This window comes from Schistocerca gregaria, chromosome 2, assembly GCF_023897955.1.
Source record: "Schistocerca gregaria isolate iqSchGreg1 chromosome 2, iqSchGreg1.2, whole genome shotgun sequence".
NCBI lineage: Eukaryota > Metazoa > Arthropoda > Insecta > Orthoptera > Acrididae > Schistocerca > Schistocerca gregaria.
Window position 1 is genome coordinate 660,493,694 of NC_064921.1, and position 19,024 is coordinate 660,512,717.

At 42.8% G+C, this 19,024-nt stretch overlaps 1 protein-coding gene across 4 annotated transcripts in view; it reads left to right on the top strand.

Annotated features, from left to right (window-relative positions):
* Positions 1-19,024, top strand: part of LOC126334706 (sodium-dependent nutrient amino acid transporter 1-like) — a 209,384-nt gene that overhangs the window by 122,134 nt on the left and 68,226 nt on the right. For all 4 annotated transcript variants that reach the window (XM_049997214.1, XM_049997216.1, XM_049997215.1 and 1 more), the window contains exons 4-5: positions 2,932-3,217; positions 15,512-15,728. In XM_049997214.1, coding sequence (XP_049853171.1) covers positions 2,932-3,217; positions 15,512-15,728 — 503 coding nt within the window. The remainder of the gene's footprint in view (positions 1-2,931; positions 3,218-15,511; positions 15,729-19,024) is intronic.

The window sequence follows — 19,024 nt, forward strand, 5'->3', positions numbered from 1 at the left end:
AGCGAGAAGGTACCAAGTTTTCAGTTTGTAGTAATATCTTCTGCTCGTTCTTGAATCAATGGCGGATCATTTACATCTTTTCTAAATTGCAGCGACAGTAATACTAGATTCTTGAGTGCTCACCAAGACGTGCGTAGATTATATCCGTTCCATGTCTTTTATGGTCTGTGTAGCTCACAGAAGAAAAGTTTTAGTCGTTGTATATTTTCGGTAATGTAGTCATCTAACACCTTTTACTGTTACTGAAACTTGTTCGAAGGATATGCACTTTTATGGAAAGAAACGTAATATTCATTTGGTACGACAGAGAAAAGATGAAGTCTATTATTTCATCGTTATCAGGGTGGCGAAATAGCTCGATGAATTTGCTGAAGCAACCGTATATAAGTAATTTATAAAAATGATGATAAACCTCATAACTGAGTGGCCGGATGGATAGGAATTTGAACCATGCCCTTCCAGAATATATGACGTCTCTGCGACAGTCGTCAGGCGCATTTTCTTTGTTGTTTCGGCAGATATCTGCAATTTTGTTTTTGCATTGTGTAGTTGAAGTCAGCCCAAACAAATGCTGATCATCGCGTCTTTCTTGTGACGTCCAGCGTTGATAGAAAGCGTCAATTTGTTTGCCGTTATAAAGACAATTATTTTTGAAGTGGAATTTTACGTGCCCATTCGACAGAGCGGTCTTAAATTAGTCTAGTGGGATATTCGTTTTACCGATGTATGTTAAAAGGGACAATAAGACACGCGGAGTAACAAGTACTCCAGCAGCGAGAACATCTCCCTGACCCTCGCTGACTGCACCACCACGCAGCTGCGCTTCTCACAAGGGAGACTCCATCACACCACTCCTCAAATTTAGGTGTAAGGTAGTCCAGTGGATAGCCCGTCAAAAACTGAACGCAGATCAAGCATTAAAATTGTAACAAGGTGCACTGAACTGTGGAATAAGAAGCTAAATAGAAACAGTGAACAGATTAATAGGGATTAGGTTAGGTTAGTGTTGTTTAACGTCCCGTCGACAGCGAGGTCATTAGAGACGGAGCGCAAGCTCGGGTTAGGGAAGGATGGGGAAGGAAATCGGCCGTGCCCTTTCAAAGGAACCATCCCGGAATTTGCCTGAAACGATTTAGGGAAATCAAGGAAAACCTAAATCAGGATGGCTGGAGACGGGATTGAACCGTCGTCCTCCCGAATGCGAGTCCAGTGTGCTAGATTAATAGGGACATACGTGCTACCACAAAGGTTAACTGGAGCGCGTTATTTGGACTTCATCATTACTGTGTTGCCAACCTTGACGGAGACTGTGCCATTGCAGCAACGAATACAAATGTGGTTCATGCATGATGGGACTGCAGCACATTTTCGTCACAATGTGCGCGAACATCTGACAAACATTCCAGGACCGTTGGATTGGTCGGAGTAGCGAGTGGGGGGCAGCTCGTTCCCCAGACCTCAATCCCTAGACTTTTGGTTACGACGACACTTGAAAAAATTGGTCTACGCCACGCCAGTCAATCTGTGCGGAAACTACAGCGTCGTATCTTCAATGCTTGCCGGCAGGTACAACAACAACTAGGTATACTTCAAAGGATGTGTCATTCCTTAGACCGGAGGGAAGAGATATGCATTGTCATAACGGACGCTACGTTGAACACCTCCTGTAAACACGTGTTGTTCGCAGAAAGTATGTATGGTGTCACCGCCAGACACCACACTTGTTGGGGGTAGCCTTTAAATCGGCCGCGGTCCGGTAGTATACGTCGGATCCGCGTGTCGCCACTATCAGTGATTGCAAACCGAGCGCCGCCACACGGCAGGTCTAGAGAGACTTCCTAGCACTCGCCCTGTTGTACAGCCGACTTTGCTAGCGATGGTTCACTGCCTACTTACGTTCTCAATTGCCGAGAAGATAGTTTAGCATAGCCTTCAGCTACGTCATTTTCTACGACCTAACAAGGCGCCATTATCAGTTACTATTGATATTGTGAACTATGTACCGTCAGGAGCGACGTTCATCATTAATGGATTAAAGTTAAGTATTCCACCAGCTACGTCCATTGTTTCTAAATTCTAATATCCTTGTCCTGTTCCAGACCTCACGCCAGCCTGCGTGAGCTAAATCGCGTGCCTTTCGGCCTCCTCTAGTAACACGGTGTTGGCTCTCCTGCCAACCACAACAGTATGCATTTCCGTACCCACGTTTATTGAATTTATCTCAGAAAGTCCATTTGCCGCCCCATGTTTATTGGACTTAATTTTCTTGTTTCGATGAGTACTACTTCCTCTGAAAGTATTCGACACTTTTTTTTGAAGACCCTGCGTATATAGGGCATTAGCTACTACGTTGCCTAGTTAAATACATCAGATGCATTAAGAAAATTAATACGAAAGTTAATGTCATATGACAAACGAAATGCAACTGTTAGAGCAACAGGTTTAAGGTTAGTAGAGAGCATAGCGCTCTCGTAAAAATACTTAGCAAAAATAATTTTTCTCCATCTCGAGATGAAATACGGTTATCAGTCGTTTGATCAAGCCGACTTTCTAAAAACAAATTCGTGAGTAATTTTATCATGTAAAAATATGGTTAATTATGTTATTCACAATTACCCTTGGAAGGATACTTCTTTTTACGTTCTTTGTCAATGACGTCCACATATTTGCCAAAGTCAGAGTTACTAATACAAAAGAGCAACGTTATCGCAGATATTAAGTGATCGACGAGTCGTTCGGGAACTGCTGATATGCCTTACGCTATTTACGTTAGTTAATAGGAGTAAAAACAGTGACTTCGACACTGACACACTCCGATTAGCGTCTAAGGCGGGAACTACCTATTGCTCCCATGTAAGCTACAGTGCATCATCTGTTTATGCTCTTAGAAGACTTGGTAGAAAAGAAAATTTTATGGTTCTGTCATTCTAGCTTCCGGTGGCCGGACCTGAGACGACAGAGGGCGATGAATCGGAGCGCGCTCAGTGGTCCAATGGCGTAGAGTTCCTCATGTCGTGCATCGCCATGTCCGTCGGTCTGGGAAACGTGTGGCGCTTCCCGTACACAGCCTACAAGAACGGCGGCGGCGCCTTCCTCATCCCTTACATCATCGTGCTGCTCGTCATCGGCAAACCGCTCTACTACATGGAGATGGCCATGGGACAGTTCTCTAGCTACGGCCCTATCAAGGTGTGGAACATGGCACCAGCGCTCACCGGTAAGCAGCGGCGACAGCATTCCAAAGCCAATGCGCGATTTCAGGCTAGCAGAAACATGGAGACAGTTCGTTGCGTATATGTTCTAACTGAAAAGGGGATGAGACTAACTTTACCTGTAATTACAGAATTTTCTGTTGGCTCCAACTGGTGGGTTGTCTATAAAAAACAGCTAAGTAAAAGCCTCTAAACACTGCTCAAGTTTCAAATATACGAAGAGATTAAGAACGTTAGAGATTTTTATGCTATAATTAGATAGCGAATTTTTCCCAGAAAAAATCGTAGTGTTCGTAAAACAAGTTATCTCTTGTACAAAATACTACCAGTCAAGTCCGGTGAGATAATAATGAAAGACTACAGTATAATTCTGAAGGGAAAAACTGATAATGAAGAACTCAATTATGTATCTACTCCTAAAATCCAGAAACGTATGTGAAGAATGTCGTAGACGATAGGGGGCAACAACGAGAGGCTTTAAGCATGAAAATACACGAGAGCGTGTTGAAAAGTTACACCTCCGAGCCGACCGCGGTGGTCTCGCGGTTCTAGGCGCTCAGTCCGGAACCGTGCGACTGCTACGGTCGCAGGTTCGAATCCTGCCTCGGGCATGGATGTGTGTGATGTCCTTAAGTTAGTTAGGTTTAAGTAGTTCTAAGTTCTAGGGGACTGATGACCACAGATGTTAAGTCCCATAGTGCTCAGAGCCATTATATCTCCGAATTTTTATTCTGTTCTGTATTTGATTGAGGTCTGCATAATACTCGGTCGACTTTCCCGCTTCTCTGTCGGGATCTGCAATCATCTGCCACCAGAGGGCAGAACTGTAGCGATCCTCTGCCGCCAGAGGGCAGAACTGTAGCATGGCGTTTTGGAAATTTTGTGGTAAGTTCCTATAGGACCAAAATGCTGAGGTCATCGGTCCCAAGGCTTACACTTTATGCTATCTAACTTAAACTAACTTATGCTAAGGGCAACACACATACACCCATGCCCGAGCTAAGACTCCAACCTCAGACAGGGGCAGCCGCGCGAACTGTGGCAAGGCGCCTGAGACCGCACGGCTACCCCACGCGGCTAGCATGGCGTTGTGTAACGTAACTGTCGGTACATGAGAAACAGCGTACTGTAATCCAGTTGCGAATTAGAAGAGTTCGTCCACACATGGAGCATCTCGTCTTTCATCATGACAATCCCACACCGTACGCGAGTGCAACAATCAGACGCCTTGTGTTCACCGTCGTCGTTCATCTTCCGTGCAGTCCCGACTTGGTTCCATCCCAGTTTCATCTCTTATCGAAACTTACAGAACGCCTCCGAGAACTATACTTTGACCGTGATGAAGAGCTGCAAGCAGAGGTGGGTTTGTGGCTCCGTCAAAAAAGTCAAACATTCTAGAGTGACCTTATCAACAAACTGGTCTCTCTTTGGGAGAAATGTGTTCCTCGTCAGGGTGACTATTTTGAGAAATAAATACATAGACATGAAGAATAAAGATGTAGAATGTTAATAAAGTTTGTTTTATTTAAAAATCTTTAAGAGTTTTCTCATAAAGCCTTACTCTTCAGAACGCCTACGCACGCTAGTAGTTGCAGAAGTTAACCTGTTTTCTGAACTGGCATGTTTTCTGTCTGTTTGCGGCAGCTATTTGAGTTTATATTGCTCATTGAACCATAGTTCCCTACATTTTCTCCAAATCTGGCAGTTCTTCAGTGAGCGTCATTTCTCGTTCATTCCATATCTCCGCAAATGAAGAAGCTCTATAATGGCCTTTTCTCTGTATCCCCAACTTTCGGAGCTACTTTTTTCATAAATTTGCCTTGAAGGGTTGCATTTTTTTATGTTAGTAGTACGAGTGTGTTTGAATTTGTTTTTAGGTACTCCCTTGTATTGTTGTATTGTACTGAGGACCTAGAAACGACGGAGAGGCTTTGTCCCCGCCGTAGCCCTCAGTGGTACACAACCCCACAACAGGCTACAGCAGTCCACTCACCGCTCCGCCGCCCCACACCGAACCCAGGGTTCGGCCCTCAGCGGACCTCTCCCCCCTTACCCCCCCCCTCCACCCCCAAGGAGCGCCTCACACCAGACGAGAGTAATGATTGTGTAGGCGTACATGGAGAAAGTGTTTGCTCAGCAATCGCCGACATACTGTAACTGAGGCGGAATAAGGGGAACCAGCCCGCATTCGCCGAGGCAGATGAAAAACAGCCTAAAAACCATCCATAGACTCGCCGGCACACCAGACCTCAACACTAATCCTTCGGGTGCATTCGTGCCAGGGACCCGCTTAGTACTCCCTTACACGAATGCTGATTTAGGGTACAAACAATTTTCATCTTTTTAAATGAATTTAGAACAAATGAGGCTCACAATAGAAGCAAAATAATAATGGTATTCCAAATTACTTTAAAAACGATTCATTATTAATAAGGTCCAGTTAAATGTAATACTTCATATTCCTACGACTAACAGCTTACTGCTGCACGAGATAAAGTGGCCTGTTGCCATTCCGGCTCTACATCGTATATACTTTCCGCCGCTGACCAATTACGACACAAATATAGGATAGAAACTGCAGATCTATTAAACCATATGCCTGTAAATCGCTTTGCCTGACGTTTATCGCTGTAGATTGGGACGTAGTGCTTTTTATAGAGGAAGTGTACAATACGTCTTTACAGTTTCACTAGGTATTTGTCGTTGAAGATGTAAGTGATTCACACTAGAAGTCGCGTGACATCTACTACACATGTCTTAGAGTTGTTGTGTTGTTGTGGTCTTCAGTCCTGAGACTGGTTTGATGCAGCTCTCTATGCTACTCTATCCTGTGCAAGCTTCATCTCCCAGTACCTACTGCAACCTACATCCTTCTGTATCTGTTTAGCGTATTCATCTCTTGGTCTCCCTCTACGATTTTTACCCTCCACGCTGCCCTCCAGTACTAAATTGGTGATCCCTTGACGCCTCAGAACAAGTCCTACTAACCGACCCCTTCTTCTATTCAAGTTGTGCCAGAAACTTCTCCCCAATCCTATTCAGTACCTCCTCATTAGTTATAAGATCAACCCATCTAATCTTCAGCATTATTCTGTAGCACCACATTTCGAAAGCTTCTATTCTCTTGTCTAAACTATTTATCGTCCATGTTTCACTTTCATACATGGCTACGCTCCATACAAATACTTTCAAAAACGACTTCCTGACCTTTAAATCTATACTCGATGTTAACAAATTTCTCTTCTTCAGAATGGCTTTCCTTGCCATTGCCAGTCTTCATTTTATATCCTCTCTACTTCGACCATCATCAGTTATTTTGCTCCCCAAATAGCAAAACTCCTTTACTACTTTAAGTATCTCATTTCGTAATCTAATTCCCTCATCAGTCTTAAAGAGTATGGTGTAGCATTTGTATAATTCTTATAAATCGTGTGCATGCATTCCACACACTGTTACCTTCCGGGAAGGAGGTGATTTACTCGAGCTGCAACAAGAGTTTACCATCATCTTCCAGGGCCAGTATTTCTAAAATGAAAAAATTCGTGAACTGTGTACGTGTCTATATGGTAAATGTGTATCACGACGGATTAACGGCGCTATTATCTGCATATCCGTAGCGGGTACTGTGAAGGTCAAAACACCGTACTGTGGGTGTTCAACATGAACGACAACGATCTGCGCGAAAATCAGGCCACATGGTACAGAGAAACACGTCACTTTCCACATAAAGCTAGAGGGGCAGCAAAAATACTGACTACTGCAATAGTTTAGTAAAGCCGTGCTATCTGTTGAGACTCCAAACCGACGTATGCCATCTGTACACATTTTAAAGACAATGTGCCAACGAAAGGATTTCAATTTTCTCTGCTGTATCGAAACTAGATTGTTGCTCGTAGGCAACAGTCAGTTACAGCTGGTGACTCATGTGGGTTTCTTCTTAGCTCGGAGGGAGCTAGCATGTACGTACAGCGAGAACCGTCGTAAGACACTATGCAACCGTTGAGGAAAGAGCACAAGGCGCTGAAGACGGCGATATGATATCGAGAATCGTTTCGTTCCGTTTTATAGGACAGTGGGTATATATACGTCGCTCTTCATTGATTTCCATCCTAAATATCACTTTCACGTTTATATTACGAAGATCTTCCCTAAGGAGGTTTGAGGTATTTAAGCAAGATGATGTAGCTTACTATACTGTTAGAAATGGCCGGAAGAATATGATTAAGACCTCTAAACACTTCTCAGCTCCACTAATATTCAGAATTTTCACAAGATTAATCGTCTATGGCCGCGCGAAGTAGCTGCACGGTCGTAGGCGCCTTGTCACGGTCCACGCAGCTCCCCCATCCCCCCCCCCCCTCATGGGTTCGAGTCGTCCATAGCATAAGTTAGTTTTAATTATCTTAAGTAGTGCGTAAGCTTAGGGACCGATGACCTCAGCAGTTTGGTCCTATAAGACCTTCCCACGAATTTCCAAACTGGTTCAAATGGCTCTGAGCACTATGGGACTCAACATCTGTGGTCATAAGTCCCCTAGAACTTAGAACTACTTGAACCTAACTAACCTAAGGACATCACACACATCCATGCCCGAGGCAGGATTCGAACCTGCGACCGTAGCAGTCGCGCGGTTCCTGACTGAGCGCCTAGAACCGCTAGACCACCGCGGCCGGCTGCTGTGGATGCTTTGGCTCCGCATATCCGTAGCTCAATGCATAAACGCCACATTGCAGAACCAAAGGTATTGAGTCACTCTTACGATATTTTCTGTCACTCATCGGTTCTTCCACCTCTAACAACGAAAAAATGCAAAGCTGCAACGTGGTTCTGGATCAAAATTAAACTATATATATGCTATAACCGGATGGGTAGATCGGTTCAAACGCCAGAAGAAGCAAGGCTGCTTCATCCTCAATACGACCAAAAGCTTGATGACAGCTTCACCTTGCACATCCAGAGACACTAGATTTTTGTTGTCACATCAGCTCGTCTAACGGCTTTGTGTGTTGCTAACAGAATGCTTTGGATACTAACAATCCGGTCATTATAACGGGGGTCGACAGTGCACCCTACTGGAAAAAAGTGCTTTGATGTACAGCGGTCAAGCAATATGGCACGATGTGCGTGTAATTATTTCTTTACTCTAACACCCCAGCAGAAAACGTATGAAAACATAGATAATGATTAGTCATCCATATTCACGAAACACAGTGATGTCTCTTTTTAGAAGAATAACATTCTGGTGTTCTGGTCTGACAATATCATCTGTGACGTTAACATCTCCAACCTCTTAAACAGGAACTGTTAGCTCGAGCAAGTTACAAAGGAATGAATCATTTTATGGTCGATACAGTTCTGGCACCGTATTGCATTAGACAAAATTCGGCCGCCGATCCAGAAACATTCCAGTATTTAACAACGGAAAGGAGAAGAAACGCTGGGTAGCAGAAGAAATACTTCGGATGATTGAAGAGAGAAGGAAGTATAAAAATGTTCAGGAAAATACCGGAGCACAGCCTGGAAATAAAATAGTGAGGAAATACGCAGAACCTAGGCGAAATGACTGAAGGAAAACTGTGAAGAAGTCGTCGTTGGAAGGTCAAAACAACCTTTGATGAAAAATTAAAAGTACGGCAATAGTACATAGAATGCATCTAAAAGAGTAGGGAACTTTTTGATGTTATAGAAAAAGAAATGGGCATCGATATGGATGACGTAGGGGATCCAATAAGTGTTTAACAAAAGTCTGAAAGACTTGCTTTGGCAACTAAAGAACTGTCAAGTTAGTTTTTAGAATCTAAATGACTGGGGACATGCCATCAGTCTTTGGGACAAAAGTAGTGCACAAACTCCCGAAAATAGCAGAGGCACATTTAGAACTATTGCACAATCGGCTTAACGTCTCATGCTCCCATATTACTGACAAAAGTAATGAACGGAAGAAAGGAGAAAAAGTTGAGGGTTTGTCAAGTCACCAGAGGAGAGGTTCCGACTTTAAGCTTGATAATGGGATCAAAATATAAAATAAAGAAAGACACGTTCTTAGGATTTGTCGACCTAAGAGAAGTGTTCGAAAATGTCCCATAAGTCAAAAACTGCAACGGTTAGGATGAGACACAAGCGCACATACATTGAGGGACATGGCATAAGGCTTTCCCTATCGTGCAATTATTCACCGAAGTGAAGCGGTGGTGCACGATGTGACCACCGTTGATTTGCGGAGTCATTGTGAGAATTCTTACCATTACAAAGTGGAGCGTAAACTAGGACAACGGGTTAAGATGTCTTGCTTCAAGTTATGGGAAACGGCGAAAGAGGTTCTTGAAATGTTAGTGCAAGTGCACGGCGTTACAGCAGCGAGTAAAAAGTGTGAGGTTAATTGGTTTAAACGCCTTAGAGACGGAAAGGAAGGATGTCAAGGATAGGCCGCGCTCGGGTCGATTGTCAACAAACACAATCCCAAACAACATCGAACGTTTGAGTTGATTGCTTGCTGGTGATCGACGGCTGTCTTTGAGAATGATAGCAGAAGAGTTGAACATAAGTAATGACATTGAAAACACTATCGCTTATGAACATTTGAAAAAGGAGGAATATTTGTGCCCTACTTGTACCGCACATGCTGGCAGACAAGCAGAAGCAAACTCGCATGGAACTGTCGGGATATTTCATCGACATGTCTGACCCGAATCCTCATCTATTGGAAATTATCATACGGGAGATGAGACCTGGTGCTACCAACGCAATCCGGAGATCAACTGACAGTCATCGTCTTCCTCGCCTCTTGCAAATAGCCGGCTCACAAAATCCAAGACTAAGACGACGTTGATCGCCTTTTCCTACGGCAAGGATCCGAACTATAGCTAATGATGATTACTTTGAAGGCCGGTAAAGGTATTTTGTTTGTAGCTCTTGTCTCCTTTATTAACTGTGACGATTCTCTGAACTTTTCAGACGCACCTTGTAGGTATAATATATAGCGAAAGACAGGTAATGCATTTTGTGTACAAGGACAGTGAAGGAAAAATAAGAATGGAAGAGTACTCAGATTAAAAAGGGCGTAAAGCAGGGATGCAGACTTCTTCCTCTACTATTCAACGTGTACATCGAAGACTCAAAGAAGTAAATAAATTGAATTTTTCGAAGTTGGATTAAAATTAGCGGTGAAAGTATATGACTGACAAGATTCGCTGAAGACTTTGCCACACGTCAGTGAAAGTGAGGAAGAAGGAACCGTCTAATGAGGACATATTATGGATTGGGAATAAACCAAGAAAAGTTAAAATTAAATAATAGTAACACAAATGGGGCACTAAGAAGTAAACGAAGTGAAGGAATTATGCTGCTTTGGAAGCAAAATAACGCAAAACGGACGACTCACAGAGAACATGCGAAGTAGACTAGTATAGGCAAGGAGTGGATTATTGTCCGAAAGAGCATCGGCTTTATTTTGAAAGAGAAGTTTCTAAGAATATTCGTTTAGAGCATAATATTGTATGGAACTGAATCATGGATCGTGCGAAAAACGGAAGAGAAGAGAATCGAAGCATTTTAGATGTTAAAAAAAGTTAAGAAAGGGGAAGGTTCTCCATGGAATCGGTGAGATTCGCGTGTGGAAAACATCGGCTGGAAGAAGGGACGGGATGATAAGGCATGTGTTAAACCATTAGGGAATAACATCAAAGGTAGTAGAGGGAGCTGTAGAGCGTAAAAACTGTAGAGGACAAGCACTGGAAAATATCCAACAAATAACTCAAACCAGTCAGAAGATCGATTGACTCCCCCTAGCGCTCCACCGCCCTCCCCCCTCCCCTTCCACCAGCTCCGCCCCTACCCCCGTATGCCCCCCCCCCCCCCCCCACCTAAAGAAAAAAAACGAATCAACCTATTTCCCGGTTTGCCGAAGCTCCACATCTGATGCTAACTGCCTAACGTACCACTAGTACTCTTATTGTCAGCACTGATATCCTGTGGACTCAGATAAAGACAGCGAAACCTTTGGAAGAGTTCAGATGTGTGTCGAGCTGTGAGTTATACTTCAACAGTTCAAATGATAAGGCATTCCCCGCATAAGGGACAGATCTGCATGCTCATTTCGAGGTAACATCGGATTGATCTATCACTTAAGTAACATGTGAACTCTTTAATTCCGTGACACGGTCCGTAGAAGCTGCTATTGCTGCTTCTAGTGACTTCAGAAAACATTGTTTTTGTGTACATTACGTGGTCCTGCTAGTTAAATCCCACGAATGGTAATGTTGTCGCGCTGTTAACGCCTGCTTCATAGGGTAACGTTTGCTGTGCTGTTGTGTGTGACTTTCACCCTGCCGACGCGCTGTCGTAGTTTCAGCGCCTTTTATGAAGCGCTGCGTTTGACAGACCACATTTCCTCAGTGTTCCAGGACAAGTCGTAGGAGGATTGCTTCAATAGTCGGGCTCGAATACCAAGCACGTCGGCTGCGAGGTCATCCATCCCGCTGGCTGTGAGCATTAAGCTCGGCGGTCCACTAGCTGCTGTTGAAGGGTAGCAGGCTATGTGCCAGTTTCCGGTTTCGCCTTGTTCCTTCCTCTCATTTTCAAAATGATGCGTTTCAACACTCCACTTGAAACTATGTTTTACTTATTTTTATCATTTAAAAACTGACCTACAGAATTTTCCCTGACAAAGACAACTCAAGCTTAACCTTTTCATTTATTACCCACAATATACAAACCCAACGCAATCTGACTGCTATACAATGACAACATAACTTCCAATAATTAACACAAAAGAATGGCCCTGAGTTGCAAGAAATCCTACCAGTAATAAAAATATAAAAAATATGAAATTAAACAAGTATGAAACTACCTCCCACTCTGTTAATTACCTAAACTCATTTCAATTCACGAGCCCCATTTTTTTTTATATAAGTCACTTGCCTCACAGAAAATCTTCATAACACGAACTACAGCAATTACAGCAAGCAGCAACTACAGCCACCTAAATAAAAAGATTCTAACTACTATAGTCTGTAACTATTAGGAGACATGTGGTTAGCAAAAGAAACATTTTGTTGAAGATCAATGTATTTAGAAAAAATTATCTTATTCATATACAGCCGCTCACTTGACGAAAGGTCTGTTCATAAAGACAAGAAAGTAGCACAGGTCACACCAATATTCAAGAAAGGAAATAGATGTAACCCATTGAATTACAGACCCATATCACTGACCTCAATTTGCAGTAGGATTTTGGAGCATATACCGTACTCGAACATTATGAATCACCTGGAAGACAATGACTTATTGATACATAACCAACACGGATACAGAAATATCTTTCTTGTGCAACACAGCTAGCTCCTTATTCCCACGAGGTAATGAGTGCTGTCGACATAGGATATCAGATCGATTCCATATTCCTAGATTTACAGAAGGCTTTTGATATCGTTCATCACAAGCGACCATTAATCAAATTCCATGCGTATGCAGTATCGTCTCAGTTGTGTGGCTGGATTCGTAATTTCCTCTCAGAGAGGTCACAGTACGTAGTGATAGACGGTAAACCATCGAGTAGAACAGAAGTGATATATGGTGCTCCGCAAGGTAGTGCCATAGGCCCTCTGCTGTTCCTAATTTATATAAATGAACTAGGTGATGATCTGAGCAGCCCCCTTAGATTGTTTGCAGATGACGCTGTAATTTATCGTCTAGTAAAATCATCAGACGATCAATTCCAATTACAAAATAATCTAGAAAGAATTTCTGTATGGTGCGAAAAGTGGCAATTAGCACTGAACAAAGAAAAGTGCCAGGTCATCCACATGTGTACTAAAAGAAACCCGATAAATTTTGGGTATACGATAAATCGCACAAATCTAAGGGCTGTCAATTCGACTAAATACCTAGGAATTACAATTACGAGTAACTTAAATTGGAAAGACCACATAGATAATATTGTGGGGAAGGCGAAACAAAGACTGCGCTTTTTTAGCAGAACACTTAGAAGATGCGACAAACCCACTAAAGAGACAGCCTACGTTACACTTGTCCGTACTCTGCTGGAATATTGCTGCGCTGTATGGGATTCTCACCAGGTAGGATTGACGGAGGACAACGAAAAAGTGCAAAGAAAGGCAGTTCGTTTCGTGTTATCGCGCAATAGGGGTGAGAGTGTCACTGCTATGATACGCGAGTTGGGGTGGCGGTCACTGAAACAAAGGCGGTTTTCTTTGCGGCGAGATCTATTAAGGAAATTTCAATCACTAACTTTCTCTTCCGAATGCGTCAATATTTTGTTGACACCCACCTATGTAGGGAGAAATGATCATCATAATAAAATAAGAGAAAGCGGAGCTCGTACGGAAAGATTTAAGTGTTCCTTTTTCCCACGCGCGATTCGAGAGTGGAATGGTAGCAAAGTAGTATGAAAATGGTTCGATGAACCCTCTGCCAGGCACTTAAGTGTGAATTGCAGACTAACCATGTAGATGTAGATGTAGATCCAGTTCTAAAAATTATATAGTTGTCAATAAGTGCATAACCCAAACATTACCCACAACAGCCATCCTCATTTTATATTTTCTCGCGTCTCACTTTACAATGCACGTCCTACCAACACAGAGTTTCCACTAAGAAAAACGTGTCCATACACTATCCAGTCGCTAACTGGCTAGTCCGTCCAACCACAGAATATCTTCCTGAGGGCGCAGAACGCTGTCAGCGAAATTAACACGGTCTATAGCGCCACCAAAATGCAAACAGGCTACTCACACACTCGAAAGACAGTTATCACAGTTATCCAAACGCCACAGGTACAGGTATACACTTAACCTACAATGCTGAGGAAAGAATGGGAGCCCTCCATCAGTATTTCAGCATGTCTCACGAACACGCATGAAATGAGTCACAGTCGTCTGAATTAGTGCCGAGGAGCAGGACCCAGACAGGTACCGGCGGGGAATGGTGGGGACTCTGTTCTGTTCTGTGCTGTTATCAATTCCTCACAGATAGCGTGACTTCCGGCCTTTATTGCACTACTTATCAACAGTAGTGTAATAAGAGTACCTCTTTGTCTAAATATAAGGCGGTAGTTGTCCTCCAATGGATACTTAGCACAAACAGTAATACAAGAATTCACAACTCTTTCGTTGACATCCTAACTACAGATTCCTCAGTACCTTACATGCAATTTATTCTGCTTTTTTAAAGAGGAAAAAACTGATAAAATGTTATAGTTGTTTGAATCACGTTGCAATAGATCTTGCAGTACTAGTGCAGGGAAACTTGTTCCACCTTCTTGCCAGCTGCTTTGTTTTTCTGTTTGTATGGAGCAGTGTATTTTGTATTTCTCCCGTTACCTCAGAAAATTTCCTTGAATACATTTTAGCAAAAATATTTTACATTTTATTTGGATATCAATTAACGTTAGCAGATACAGCTCTAAACGCAAAGCAAATCTTATATTTCTGTTGCCATTTGTTACCTATATGAGTACTACGTAGTTACTGCAATTGTGTATGGTCTTCGATGTCTTGGCTGCTGAAGATAATTACGTTTAGTGTAGAATTACGTAATCTGTACATCCTATTAATTCTAATTGAATGTTTCGATCAGCACCACTTGTCTTATTTTCATGGGATTTCAGTAGTCATAAAACAACTGCTGCCCACGTGAGCACTCGTTAGCAGATGCCTTCTTCCGTTGTGCCTTCGTCCACACAAGTTCACTGCGTCCTTTGGTGTCTCATGTCCATCTGGCATCACTGTCTCCGAACCCTCTTTTTTTCCTCGATGACAGACGCACGAGTTGTATTTCCTACAGTAAACTTTACAGTTGTCAACAACCAACTTCGTTAATTGTTTGACTTATTAAGATGACATGTTTAGGCCACATTTTTCAGTTTCTTTGTTTGAGTCCTTTAGATTCTTTTCTAACTTTTTTGTGGTGGCAAATTTAATACGTTATAGCTTCTAAGCTCCTCAAACCTGTTAGGCCACCGCGTTACACAATTCCGGTTGGAACATCTGTAAGCACTCTAACCAACATCTCTGCATATTACTCAGAACACCCTTGCAACAGTAGCTACCTTTATAAAAGCACCCATTCCCCCACTTTTCAGTTTATCGACAGTCATTTCCTTGCGATTTCAAGGGGCACAAATTCCTGCCCCTCCTCTACAGTAATCTGATGTAGTACATGTGGGGAGAGTTTCTCTTATATTTATCACTAGCCACATCAAAAGCTGTTTAGAAGCCCGTAAATACAAGTGACTCAGACAGAGGAAATCTCTGACGTGTGCTTCTGGCTGTGCCCCTCAGGTCTGGGGTTCGGACAGTTCCTGGCGACGGCTCTGCTGCTGACGTACTACTGCGCCATCATGGCGCTCACCGTCTACTACTTTGTGGCTTCGTTCCACGCGGAGCTGCCCTGGGCCCACTGTTACCCCGAGCTGGGCGAGCTCTGCTTCGACTCCGCCGGCTCGCACGACAACGCCACCAACACCACGGGACGCCTCAGCTCCTCCACACTCTACCTGTACGTATTGCCCTTCCACAAAGTCAAGCTTTTCTTATTGTTGTCTTCCAACAACGGGTCTACAATTCTTCATAATATTTAACATTGTTCCCTGGTTTATCAGGTAACGTTCTACATTTGTGCGGTATTTTAGAGCTAATTCAACTTGGAATAATGGCGTTTTGCTATTCTACTTCTTGTAGGGTAGAACTACATGTTTTCGGATGTCCAGAAATGTTTCCGATTCGATTACTACGTTCTGAACTACAAGGACCGATCAAGTCCTCTTTTTCAGATTTTACCAGTTCAGCTCGAGGAAGCGATTACGTCCGTGACCACTTTTAAAGAGAGATGGGGCCCTTCCACGCCCGCACCAACGTGGTGACCAAACCAAAAGTTCTACTGTCACCTCTGTCAACTTGTTAGTTATCTAATAGGTGGATCACAGGATGCTGGGCTGTGATGTTATCTGTGCGTCTGGGTAAGACTACGCATTAACACGGTCCATCAGGCGATAGACAGTGGACGAAACGCGAATGAGGGTAGCGATTTGAAGAGCAGAGGTGGAAAAGTGCCAAGGCTCGTGCCGTGGGAAAAAAAAACTTCTGCGACAGTGGGATGGGTAGTAAGAGCAGTAGTGGCTTACTAGCTGCGATAGTTCATGCAAGGTTAGGTTTGTTAGTATGGGTATCACGCATCATTACCGTGGCAGGCGATGACGATGTATCCGAGTTTCCTGCAGCTGCTGCATGCCTGGAACAATCAGGATCGCTATACGTTAGTGGGAGATCGGCCATAGATCATCTCATTGTGTGTGTGTGTGTGGGGGGGGGGGGGGGGGGTGAAGCTCGTCTGCATGTAGTGTACCGTACGGCTTCCCTGAAAGTGTGTTCCAGCTGGATATCCAGTAATGGTGGCTGATTAACAGGGGCTCACCTGTACCGTTGTGTTTGCGTGAAATTGGCCATAGATGTTAGGTTCTTACAAGTATGTCTTTTGGTATTTTGTTTCCATCTATTGTTGTGGTCGTAGTTCCCCAGATTCAGAATAAACGGGTTCTGCGAATGTCTGGAGTTTCGGTATAGTCTTGTGGTGAATTTGTGGATTACCTCCGTGAGAGTCTCAAGTAGGCATTCCCGGTGAAGGTCCGCGACGCGTGTGTATCGTGGAGCATTGCTTATGATTTTGAGTACTTTGTTTTGTGTGATCTGCAGATGGCGCAGAAACTCGGTCCAGACATCTAAAAACCCTACAGTCTATGAATCAAGACAAAAAACTTCGTTACATGTACTGCGGCCTATATTCGAAAAGTGAAACCTTTTTTGCCATGAAGCTTTGTCTTTTTCTTTTTCTTTTTTTTTAAATCTTTATTGTTTCACTTCCCAACGTCACTCGCTTAGCAATCTGTTCATACTGAAAGACTTCATAATGTCTGTTCAGTTTGTCCAGGTTCATAGAGCCTTGGAACAGCAGACGTTGAGCTGCTATTTTATGCAAATATCACTGAATGCGTAAAATTCCTCCAGTAGTTGAGGACGTTATCTTAGAAGAAAGATTAAGAAAAGGCAAACCTACGTTTCTAGCATTTGTAGACTTACAGAAAGCTTTTGACAATGTTGACTGGAATACTCTCTTTCAAATTCTGAAAGTGGCAGGGGTAAAATACAGGGAGCGAAAGGCTATTTACAATATGTACAGAAACCAGAAGGCAGTTATTAGAGTCGAGGTGCATGAAAGGGAAGCAGTGGTTGGGAAAGGAGTGAGACAGGGTTGTAGTCTCTCCCCGATGTTATTCAATCTGTATAATGAGCAAGCAGTAAAGGAAACAAAAGAAAAATTTGGAGTAGGTATTAAAATTCATGGAGAAGAAGTAAAAACTTTGAGGTTCGCCGATGACATTGTAATTCTGTCAGAGACGGCAAAGGACTTGGAAGAGCAGTTGAACGGAATGGACAGTGTCTTGAAAGGAGGATATAAGATGAACATCAACAAAAGCAAAACGAGGATAATGGAATGTAGTCAAATTAAATCGGGTGATGCTGAGGGAATTAGATTAGGAAATGAGACACTTAAAGTAGTGAAGGAGTTTTGCTATTTAGGAAGTAAAATAACTGATGATGGTCGAAGTAGAGAGGATATAAAATGTAGACTGGCAATGGTCAGAAAAGCGTTTCTGAAGAAGAGAAATTTGTTAACATCGAATATAGATTTATGTATCAGGAAGTTGTTTCTGAAAGTATTTGTTTGGAGTGTAGCCATGTATGGAAGTGAAACATGGACGATAACTAGTTTGGACAAGAAGAGAATAGAAGCTTTCGAAATGTGGTGCTACAGAAGAATACTGAAGATAAGGTGGATAGATCACGTAAATAATGAGGAGGTATTGAATAGGATTGGGGAGAAGAGAAGTTTGTGGCACAACTTGACTAGAAGAAGGGATCGGTTAGTAGGGCATGTTTTGAGGCATCAAGAGATCACAAATTTAGTACTGGAGGGCAGCGTGGAGGGTAAAAATCGTAGAGGGAGACCAAGAGATGAATACACTAAGCAGATTCAGAAGGATGTAGGTTGCAGTAGGTACTGGGAGATGAAGAAGCTTGCACAGGATAGAGTAGCATGGAGAGCTGCATCAAACCAGTCTCAGGACTGAAGACAACAACAACAGTTGAGGACGTTGGGTGCAAGTGGTGCTTTGAGATGAAGAGGTTGATCAGGAGAGGAGATCGTAGAGGGCAGTATAAAATCAATCAGAGGACTGCAGACCTCCCCCCCCCCTACCCCCCTCCAACCTCTCCCCTCTCTGCAAAATAATTGAAACTTAATCTGTAAATGAAAATCAGTACGTATAGAGAAGTGTCACTTGTTCTTTTTACAGCTGTCGATGTCTTCCCCATTCTTTCAATAGTGTTTTCTGATGCGTTACTCCTTAGAAGTGTTGCTCAAAAGCCAATTTTCATTTTATTTTCCAAAATAATGGCAAGCGAATACCTACAGAACAGTATCTAAACAGAATTATGAAAGAAATAAAGGAATTAGTTTTAATAAAGACTAGAAATCTGCATTACTTAGTATAGAGTAAAATTATGATACTTTATAAACCTGTGGGTTAACGATAGACTATGTGGTAATTCGTATTGCCCTCACGGGGTACGTGTGATTCAAACTTTAAAATTTTTGTATCTGTATCAAATGGTAGCAATGGTCGTTAAAGCCCAATATGAAAGCGGTATTATTACTGCAGTAGATTTTATCTCTGAAAAGTATATTTAACGATAAATTGTCAGGAATTTAATCAGAAATTGTGCCACATAGAACGC